The sequence below is a fragment of the Salmo salar genome, chromosome 07 (assembly GCF_965601325.2).
Source record: "Salmo salar chromosome 07, fSalSal1, whole genome shotgun sequence".
Taxonomy (NCBI): domain Eukaryota; kingdom Metazoa; phylum Chordata; class Actinopteri; order Salmoniformes; family Salmonidae; genus Salmo; species Salmo salar.
Window position 1 is genome coordinate 41,815,058 of NC_138297.1, and position 11,044 is coordinate 41,826,101.

The window sequence follows — 11,044 nt, forward strand, 5'->3', positions numbered from 1 at the left end:
ATAGCTCACTTTCATTCCAGCATCTCCATCTACCATATTTCCCTTTCCATCAACCACCCGCTATACATATTATACATCATATTAGACAATATGTTCCATTTATATTCAACCACACATATTTTTAGGGCCAGCATGTCTCTAAACGGATTTGAACAGCTACAGTCCAGCTGTTTTGTTATCAGATCACAACAACTGAACTTGGCTGGGTTAATACCATAGTAGCTTAAAAAAATGTTTTACAATGAATTATGAATGGACATAAAGAGCAGAAGGGACCTTACACTTTAAACCTACATTAATCTTTAGAAAGGCAGGCAAAGCCTCTGTTGTGAAACTGATGCATTATTTCCCCTTCACACAGTGTTTATAACACACATTTTACACACAGTAGGATGCAATGATCCCCACATTATCCTTCACTTACAGTATTGATTAGAAGTTTACACATTAGTCATACAGGACAGTAGGCTATAGGGTGCCTCCTGGTAAAGGAAGATAATAACCCTGTGGATGCTAGACCCTGGTAGAAACAGAATTGCTGCAGCTCTATCCCTGGAAACATCGATAACTCTTAGACATGTATGTGATATTATACAAAGGAGGCTGATGGAATCAGGGACGTTGAGGCCCCTGTCGTGCTTTATAGCGTGTTCTAACAGGCCAGTAATGGAGGGGCCTAGCTCCCTATTGCTTTGTACGGCCTGCGTGATGCATTGGGGAGGGTACAGTAACACAGAAAGGCCACAAAGAACAACACAATGGCATCTCTAGCTTCTAGCAGAGCCACACACGGCTGTGTGTGTGATGTGTGGCGTCATGAAAAGCAAAGGAGTATTCTCCCTTCACTTTCTTGCGCCGAGTAGTTTGTCTTGTCAAGGGCTGAGTCGTCCGCTCCATTTCTAGGCAGTTTTCCATTTCCGAGCGCTTGTTGGTAAAGACCCTTTAACCAAGCTTTAAGTAAGAGCTGGCTTGCATTCTTTTTTTTTAAACACTCAAGTTTGCAAAAAGGCTGCCTCAGTTGAATTATTCCCCACCAAAAAGCAAACGTGTCAGAGTCAATAGAGTCAGATTATCAACTGAGGATCTGGGTGAGACTATGTTTTCACATCCATTGGCAGTCCATGAAAATGATATTTAATACCACTGAGATATACAAAGACGTTGATTCTTCATTAGAAGATCACTGTCATTTTAAGGGTAGACCCAAGAGAAGTTCTCAGATCTGAAATAAATTAATTTCCACCATCAACAAAATCAAAGGGAAAATGCTTTTCAAAGTAACATTCAATGTCAAATATAAATTCACAGTGATACATGGATAAAAGAAAGGTTTGATTGTAATATTTTATACTGCCGGTAAATACCTGGGCCAAAGTATTCTTTTTATTCTATGCTACACAGTTTCTTGTGAAACCACCACCGTGTAGTTGTCACACCCTGGCCATAGAGAGGGTATTGTTCTCTATTTTGGTTAGGCCAGGGTGTGACTAGGGTGGGTGTTCTTTGTCCTTTTTGCTATGTTTTGTTTTTCTTTGTTTTGGCCTGGTATGGCTCTCAATCAGGGACAGCTGTACATCGTTGTCGCTGATTGGAGCCATACTTAGGTAGCCTGTTTTCCTTTGGGTTTTGTGGGTGGTTTATTTCTGTTTAGTATATTTTACCGACAGAACTGTTTGGCTGTTGTCTTTTGTTTCTCTGTTTATTGTGTTCTCAGTATAATAAATTCATGATGAGCACTAACCACGCTGCGCCTTGGTCTACTCCATTTGACGGCCATTACAGAACCACCCACCACAAACGGACCAAGCAGCGTCGATTGGAGCATCGGGGAGAAGGATGGACATGGGAGTCGGAACGTAGATTCTGGGAGGACAAGTTAAGGGAGCTACAGGAACCTGAGAGGCAGCCCCAGAAATCTTTTTTGGGGGGGCACACGGGGAGTTGGGGTAAGTCAGGCAATAGACCTGAGCCAACTCCTCGTGCTTATTATGGGGAGCGTTTGGCGTGGAGAGCACCGTGCTATGCGGAAGTGCGCACGGTCTCGCCCATCCGCACGCACAGTCCGGTGCGGTCGATACGCAAGTGCCGTGCTAGAGTGGGCATCCAGCCAGGGAGAAGTGCGCCGGCGCAACACATCTGGCCACCAGTGCGTCTCCTAGGCCCAGGCTACCCTGCGCCTGCTCTACGCATGGCAGCCATCATTCCTCAGTACAGCCCAGTTCGCCCTGTGCCAGCATTCCGCCCGTGCCGGGCTACAGTAACAACTCAGCCAGGACGGGTTGTGCAGGCCGTGCGCTCCAGACCTCCAGTGCGTCTTCAAGACCCGGTCTATCCTGTGCCTGCTCCCAGAGCCAGGCCTCCTGCATGTCTCCCCAGCCTGGTGAGTCCTGTGCCTGCGCCCAGAGCCAGGCCTCCTGCAAGTCTCCCCAGCCTGGTGAGTCCTGTGCCTGCTCCCAGAGCCAGGCCTCCTGCATGTCTCCCCAGTCTGGTGAGTCCTGTACCTGCTCCCAGAGCCAGGCCTCCTGCATGTCTCCCCAGCCTGGTGAGTCCTGTGCCTGCGCCCAGAGCCAAGCCTCCTGCAAGTCTCCCCAGCCTGGTGAGTCCTGTACCTGCTCCCAGAGCCAGGCCTCCTGCATGTCTCCCCAGCCTGGTGCCTGAGTCGCCCGCCTGTCCGGCGCTGCCAGAGTCACCCGCCTGTCCGGCGCTGCCAGAGTCGCCCGCCTGTCCGGCGCTGCCAAAGTCGCCCGCCTGTCCGGCGTTGCCAGTCGCCCGCCTGTCCGGCGCTGCCAGAGTTGGGTGTCGGCAGCGAGGGTCCCAACTCCAGAGGCACCACCTAAGTGGGTCAAGCCGACGGTGGAGCGGGGTCCACGTCCCGCACCAGAGTCGCCGCCGTAAGGAAGGCACACCCGGACCCTCCCCTTTAGAGTCAGGTTTCGCGGCCGGAGTCCGCACCTTTGGGGGTGGGGGGGGGGGGGGGTACTGTCACACCCTGGCCATAGAGAGGGTTTTGTTCTCTAATTTGGTTAGGCCAGGGTGTGACTAGGGTGGGCATTCTATGTCCTTTTTTCTATGTTTTGTATTTCTTTGTTTTGGCCTGGTATGGCTCTCAATCAGGGACAGCTGTACATCGTTGTCGCTGATCGGGAGCCATACTTAGGTAGCCTGTTTTCCTTTGGGTTTTGTGGGTGGTTTATTTCTGTTTAGTATATTTTACCTGACAGAACTGTTTGGCTGTCGTCTTTTGTTTCTCTGTTTATTGTGTTCTCAGTATAATAAATTCATGATGAGCACTAACCACGCTGCGCCTTGGTCTACTCCATTTGACGGCCGTTACAATAGTAAATGTTCAGTCAATGGCAATGAATGTCCTTTTACAGATAGGAGAAAACAAATTCAAGAAGACCCAATGACAAGGTGATGCAATAGTCCCATTGCTTCATGATCACAAACGGCATGTTACCTAATGAACATCATGTGATAGGTGATAACCATTGCAGCCATCCCTGGCCCATAGCTAAATGTGACTGACCGGCTCAAATTGGTCTTATGTGCAATTTTTTTTTTTTTACATTGGATAAAAGTAGAGACTCAGAGCTACAAAATGGTTGAATAGTATATCATACACTGCATTTAACGCGCACAAAATGTCCCAGTTAAAATTCCACAGCCACAGAGCAACCACTTCAATCCTACCTCCATACAAGACAAGGTTGGGTTTGCCTCATTGTAGCCCTCCTTTCACTCCTGTCAAAATGTCATAGCATTTCATTAAACACTAAATAAAAACAAGACTGCTGTTACTGAAAGCAAACAAACAGTGTTTGATACAAACTAGGGCCGATGTAATTTCTGGCCATGATCTATTCCTGACAACCTCCCATTATCAACATAAAATGTTCTGTAATGATGGTATCCAGAGAAAACTGACAAATGCAAATAGATTGCAAGACCCATATAGTAACTGACAGAGACCTTTTGGGGTGCACTAATGACATCTCCAACATAATTAGTTGCTTATCTTGCTATGCAAAAAGGCCCTTATAAAGATTTTCAGGTCAACTGCACCTTCGCAATTTGGCTGTCTTGTTTACAAGCAAGCTTTCCATGATTTCAGCATCATATTTTGTGTTCGCAAGCAACTGGGCTAAGGTCATTTAATAATTTTTGTTCCACAAAAGCAGAAGATAAAACAGTGAATGAATGGGAATCCTTCAACACAAATACAGCATAAAACTCAATTCACTATCAATACATCTAGACAAAAGAGAAGCAGATTGGCAATTAGAAATGAATACAAAATGAATAACTAAAATATAGTTGTTGCATAAGTATTCACCCCCTTTGTTTAGGCAAGCCTAAATTAGTCAGGAATACATTTTGACATAACAAATCACATAATAAATAATAGGGATTGACATTATTTGTTCATGACTACCCCTTCCTCTGTCCCCCATACATACAACATACAGTATGTAAGGTCCCTCAGTCAAGTATTGAATTTCAAGCACAGATTAAACTAGAAAGACCAGGGAATTTTTCAAAAGCCTCATAAAGAAGGGCAGTGATTGGTAGATGGGTAACAATAACAAATCAGACATGAAATATCTCTTTAAGCATGGTCAAGTTAATAATTATGCTGTGGATGATGTATTAAACCACCCAGATACAACAAAGATAGTCTTCCTTCTGAACTGAGCTGCAGCACAGGAAGGAAACTGCTAAGGAATGTCATTGGTGACCGGGGCAGACTAGTCACTAAGCCCATCTGGCATTTTGTGCAAATGCCAGATGGGCTTGTCCATTGTTAGCCCAGTGGGCCAGTCTAACTTGGGAGTTTTGTACAAAATAATAATTATCTGGATAATAATCGGGGCCCGAAGGAATAAAATGGCCCGTTGTTGGGTCATCGAGGAAAATAATAGACTGGTGTGTTAGGTATGCCAGGGCCGATTTCTGATCCCTGTCCGCCCCTGATTGGGGATTTTAAAACAGCTACAGAGTTCAATGGCAACATTGTAGTTATTTCACAACAATGACCTAAATGACAGAGTGAAAAGAAGAATACAAATATACAGAATGCATCATGTATACAACAAGGCATTAAAGTTATACTGCAAGAAAACATGGCAAAGGAATACACTTTTTGGCCTAAATGCAAAGCCTTATGTTACGGTCAAATCCAACACAACACATTACTGAATAACTGTCTCCCTTTTTACAAGCATGGTGGTCTCTGCATCATGTTATGGGTGCGTTTGACATCGGCAAAGACTGGTGAGTAATTCAGGATATAAGAGAAACGGGATGGAGCACAGGCAAAATCCTAGAGGAAACCCGACACTGGGAGAGGAATTCACCTTTCATAGGGACAATAACCTACAACACAAGGCCAAATCTACACTGGAGTTGATTACCAAGAAGACAGTGAATGTTCCTGAGTAACCAAGTTACAGTTTAGACTTAAACCTGCTTGAAAATCTATGGCAAAACTTGAAAATTGTTGTCTAGCCATGACCCCAAACACCTTGACAGAGCTTGAACAATTTTTAAAATAATAATGGGAAAATATTGTACAATCCAGGTGTGCAATGCTTTTAGACACTAACCCAAGAAGCCTCACAGCCGTAATCAGTGGTAAAGGTGTTTGTAACATATTGACTCAGGGGGGTGAATACTTATCTAATCAAGGTATATTAGTGTTTCATTTTTCACAATTTCTAAAGAAATCTTTGATTTTCTTTCTCCCATTTTGACATTAAAGAGTATTTTGTGTAGATCATTTACCAAAAAAATGACAATTAAATCTATTTTATTCCCACTTTGTGACATAATAAAATGTGAAGAAATCCAAGAGGGGTGAATACTTATGATACCCACTGTATTGGGGAAATACTATGAAACTATAACTAGGGAAGAGGATTTATAGTTTCTTTCTTTTGATACAACATATGGAACATATGGATACGGATGGAATCAAAAAAATCTAAACAAGTGTTACAAAACATCAGTTTAAAGTTTTGGATTTTTGAACAGTGATCAAATCTCTTGACTTGGTCAAACATGAAGGCCAGATTGAACAAGAAATCTCTGTCAGTGAAAGGAAAAAAACAAGTTTGCAAAATGTAAAATTTTATTTTCAAAAATGTAAGCAACAGATTACACAGTTAACTTTCAGCAAATGCAATCCTAATTTAAACTGTACTCACATTCGGGACTTCAAAATGAAAGACTCACATACTTACACACAATCTATCTATAATATACAAAAAATTATACCGAATAAATATTAAAATGGCCACAAGAGAAAACGTAAGTTATTGAAAACAATCAGTAGAGAGCAAATTAAGGAAAGTATAAACATGATGGTGTGCCTTAAATGTTTTTTTCCTTTAACACTTTTTACAAATTGTGCAAGATTTCATACTAAGGCTCTGGTCTTGAAGTGACAGTTGTCTGAAGATTCACACACACGTGCCCGCACACACACACGCTCCCTGTGCTCTGAGCACTCTGTGCAGAATAAAAAATGGGCTGCTCTGCTGAGTGTATAACCTGTGATGCTTATGAGAGTGGACCAGCTTTTTAAAATGAACGTGCACTTCACATTGATGTGAAAAGAATCAAGGACTTTTCAGGAGTGGATGAGAAAACCCAACAACTGAAAAACAGAACAATAGCAGAACCATTAAGGCAAGAACACCTGGAGTGGCTTCAGCAATACTGTAACAATATTTCAGTGTTTAGGTAACATGGATGTGACATATTTAAGTATTTCTTCACTGTCTTTTTTAAGGTTTGTTTGTTCTCAAAAAGCAATGTTTTTATCCAAACATCATTTAATCTGTTTAGTTTTTTGTTGTTGTCAAATGTGAGCAGATTCAGAAAAAGAACTATTCCAGACAATAGGGACTTATGGATCATAAAACTACAAGAAATCATTTCTAGATTTAAGTTGCAACTTCAAAACCACACATCATTATTCCCATCATTAAGCCCCCCACCCCTGCCCCCCTCACCCCCCAAAATAAAAAAAGATATCACTTACATTAAAACCAATTTAATCCTCTTGTGAAGGTGTATTCCAACAGTTAGTCACCCCAACATTGTTTTGCTTTACATACAGCGAATGGGGTGTCTGTTGCAAATGAAAGCATTTATTGTTTAGTTAGAGGGGAAAACAAGTTGTCCTTGCACCTTGCAATGCAACCGTTGATCAAAAAAAAGCATCTTTACATCTTCTTTTTAGTGCAACTTTAAAATGTAAAACAATTCCAGTGACTCCTTAGAGGAAATCGTTTCTTAGTTTTCTGGGGTTTTTTTCACCGTAATCTTTTACCTCACTGAATTATCTTCAAAATATCCAAAGCAAGATGGATCGGTCCTTTGTTTTTGTAGTTTCACCAATTTTTTTTTTTCTTCTCTGCTTCTAAATTACCTTCAACAGCAGTTGTTTACTAGAACATAAACATAGGAAGGGTTCTCAGCTACCTGCTTATTTCATTCCCTTCAACCTCCATGTATGATGTTCAATCACAGAACCAAGGGAGTGATTGACAGTCCAACTTCTGCCTCAGAAGAGAGGGAAGGAGGAGGAGGAGAAACAGGAGGATGAAGAGAAAGAGAGCTGTACAATGGGACAAAACCCAAATTGTTGTGAATCAGTGGAGGAGTGGAAGGAAAAAAACAACCCAAGCCCTCATATAACGCAGTAGGGTTCCCTAGGTAACCTGGATTTTCTGCAGTAAAGGAGAGTGGTGCTGAAGCAGCGCCGGAGCTCCCTGTTGGAGAAGATGCAGATAAAGGGGTTGACTCCCGCCTGGGCGAAGCTCATCCACACCGCTGCGGTCAAGTACCCCCCTGGTACCGCGGGGCCCCTGGCAAACACCCTCCAATAGCAGGCCACTAGGTAGGGGCCCCAGAGCGTGAGAAAGAAGAAGGTCATGATGAAGAACATCCTACTTATCCTCTTTTCAGTCTTAAACTCGTCCAGCACCAGCAGGCGTCGCCGGCCCACTGCATTGCTGTTCTGCCTGATCCCCAGCAGGGTGGGCGGGGTGGGGCCCCTACCGAACCCCGCCAGCCAGTTAGCCGCTGCTTGGCCGCTGGCCCCGGGGCCATGGAAGGTCCAGTTCTGGCTGACGGCAGGCACGAACTGGACCGGTTTCATCTTCCGGCGGTCATGGACGAAGAAGATTAGCTTGAGGTAGACAAGCTGGGTGGCCAGGAGGATCAGGGCGAGGAGCAGCATGAAGCCCAGGGAGTCGTTGGCTCTGAACGAGCGGTGCTGGAACGTACACTGGTCCTCCTCCCTTATGAAGGAGTACGTCCCCACGTCCAGCACCGGGGGAAAGGCCATGGCCACCGACAACGTCCACACCATGCAGATGACTGCCAGACACGTCCAGAAGGTGAGCCTCTTGGTGTAGAAGCGGTGGTGGGCTATGGCCAGGTAGCGTGTCACACTCACACAGAAGAGCATGAACGCTGTGTGAAAGCAGGACAGCACCCCCAGGAAGGCTATCACTTTGCAGGTAAGCGTGCCGTACGTCCAGGTGGAACCATTCTTGACGGAGGTGAAAACAAAGGGGAAGCAGATGGCGGAGCGCAGAATGTCCGAGGCGCACAGATCCAGCAGGAAGTAGTACGGTGCGCGGTGCAGGCTCTTGTCTTTGACCAGTAGGATGGAGATCAGGAGGTTGCCAACGACACCGACTCCAATGATAAAACCCAGGGATGTCAGTTTGAGAAACGTGGCGAGAGGAGAGACATTCTGCAAGATGTTGTGGTCCCCTGCATGGCTATAGTTCGCCATAGATGGAGGAGGGATCATAAAGATGTAGTAGCTTCAGCCAAGTATCATTATCTAGAGGCGGCAGGGGGAGGCGATAGATCCATTTGTTGTGCTTTGAAGCAGATTCCCGGCTTGTAAGCAGCCTCTCTTCTACGGCATCCTTTGTTCTTTTGTCTCATCACACCTAAAAATACCTGAAAAATACCAGCCACTGATCAGGATTCACTCATACTGTTTTTACATTGCATTGCAACCTCTAGCCTGTATCTGGGTGTATGATAAACTACAATTTCCCCTAGCCTTTGTCATTTATTTTCCATTTTCAGTTGAATTGCTCATTGCATTTATAATGGTATGCAGTCAGTACAGAGCAGTGCCCTAGCTAGAATAGTTAGTCTACTGATGAGCTTAATAAGACACAAGCATTAATCCTGGTTACAATAATAGACTTTCTTTTATTGGCCGCCCTTTTAGAAATGACAGAAGATTATAGAAAATACAAGCAATACTATAAGACAACTTTTTAAGTCAATATTAAAGGGGAAATGCATATCATCTTACGCCTGGTAGGAAAGGGGGTAAACAAAAGGGTTCCTTCCATTCGATGTTTGGTCGTTTTATTATGTCGTAAAACGTGTTTAACATTATGCAGCAAGAAAGCTGTTGATCACACCCAAAGACCCTGCAGAATTGATCTGACCAGGGGATGCTTACAATAAACTCTGCCTGTGCCTTCATGATTTGTTGAAAATTAACGGATGTTGCATACAGAATAAAAAGCATCCATGTTTTTGTCTGATTAACCGTTGACTGGAATTACACGGCAGACGTTATAATAAACTATTCACCTGATTAAGGCGGTTTATTGACCCGGGCTTTTATCTATTTCCCAGCTCAGCTTTGATTTTAGGCGATAGACTACCGAATCTCACGAGCATATTAACAAAGAACACCGTCTAGTCGAAATTATATTTGATACCCTATGAATGGTTTATTGACGCTTATAACAATGAGGTGATAAATCCAATTATGCATTTCGATGCAAATAAATCACGACTTAAATAAACAATTCAATACTAGATAGCTAAGCAAAAACATGGCATAGTCGTTTTTTTAAATATATATATATATATATATATATATATATATATCAAACAAAGGCTATTCGTGACGGTTATTTTCCGAATTCTGTCATTACAGCAGAGATGCACTTTTAAGCATTATCTATCCTTCGGATGAGCGTTATACGAGCGGTTCCCATGCATTTCGGTTGGAATTCATTCGATTACAATATATCTTTCTCACCGTTCACTGTTGGATTGAAGATTACAGTGTAGCGAATCCGCACGTCCATTAGGCAGAAGAATTTCCAAGAACCCGCTATGAATTGAAGGCAATCCAAAACCACAGAAAATAAGCGAATAAAAATCTAAATAACTGTTAAGATATAAATTAAAAGCATACCTGTTGATATTCCTTTTGGTTTCCCTGGAGCGTATTTACATTGTAGAAGCCACTTTGCTGTAAAAAGCTTGGTTTGTTGCCTGCCTGCCCTTTTACCACAGTGAATATACAGTAAACGGAACAGACGGAGCATGCGCACTGATCCTATTTGTGATCCAAGACGTGTCTTGTCTCTTGTTGCAGCACTATATCTCTCGTGGCAACATCTGCTCAATGGGTGCAGCATCACAAGTCCCTCGTTACCTTCGTCAGTCATTATAGCCTACAGTGGGAGAGAGTGCGACCGGATCACTCATCCTGAGATTCATTGCAATAGATTCCCATTTCTGCATAATATGCGTTTAGGTTATAGTCGACCTATATAGCTTATCAATTCAACTAAACCTATAGGCGGCTCCCACGTTCCTATGCACTAGGCCTACACCCAACTCTAATTTAGAAGCAAGGATTAACAACAATCAAATCCAGTACATGTCAAATGTGATTTTTAAATAATGCTATATTACATTGCTACATGTATCATGTCATAAATTAATATGTAACAGTAACTGAGGGGTTAAACTAGGTGATGGTTCACCTCAGGCTAGACTGACTTCTCATATGTATAATTAACAAGCACTTTATACAGTGTGTGTGTTGGTGTGCATGCAAATAGCACCTCCGTTATAATTTTTGTGCTTTTCATTTCAAGTCTATGTCAGTAGAACACTGTGATGTCATACCCCACACCCACAGGCTACAGACTATTGTGAAAGAAAATTGACTGGCAAAATCCACGCAACCGCTGAA

At 43.2% G+C, this 11,044-nt stretch overlaps 1 protein-coding gene across 2 annotated transcripts; it reads right to left on the reverse strand.

The window, feature by feature from the left end:
- Nucleotides 1–6,112: 6,112 nt before the first annotated feature.
- On the reverse strand, nucleotides 6,113–10,463 carry LOC106609248 (putative G protein-coupled receptor 85). Of its 2 annotated transcripts, none has more exons than XM_014207827.3 (2): nucleotides 10,256–10,463; nucleotides 6,113–8,985 (listed from the first exon to the last, which is right to left on the reverse strand). In XM_014207827.3, exon 2 carries the CDS (start codon nucleotides 8,828–8,830, stop codon nucleotides 7,697–7,699), a length of 1,134 nt encoding a protein of 377 aa, XP_014063302.1. In that variant the 5' UTR covers nucleotides 8,831–8,985; nucleotides 10,256–10,463; the 3' UTR covers nucleotides 6,113–7,696. The 2 variants fall into 2 exon arrangements, with proteins under 2 accessions (XP_014063302.1, XP_082833762.1); XM_082977636.1 differs by lacking the exon at nucleotides 10,256–10,463 and adding an exon at nucleotides 10,097–10,249.
- Between the last annotated feature and the right edge of the window lie 581 nt (nucleotides 10,464–11,044).

Coding starts and splice junctions, on each gene's coding strand:
- LOC106609248 (XM_014207827.3), bottom strand. CDS start 8,830: ATGATCCCTCCTCCATCTATGGCGAACTATAGCCATGCAGGGGACCAC.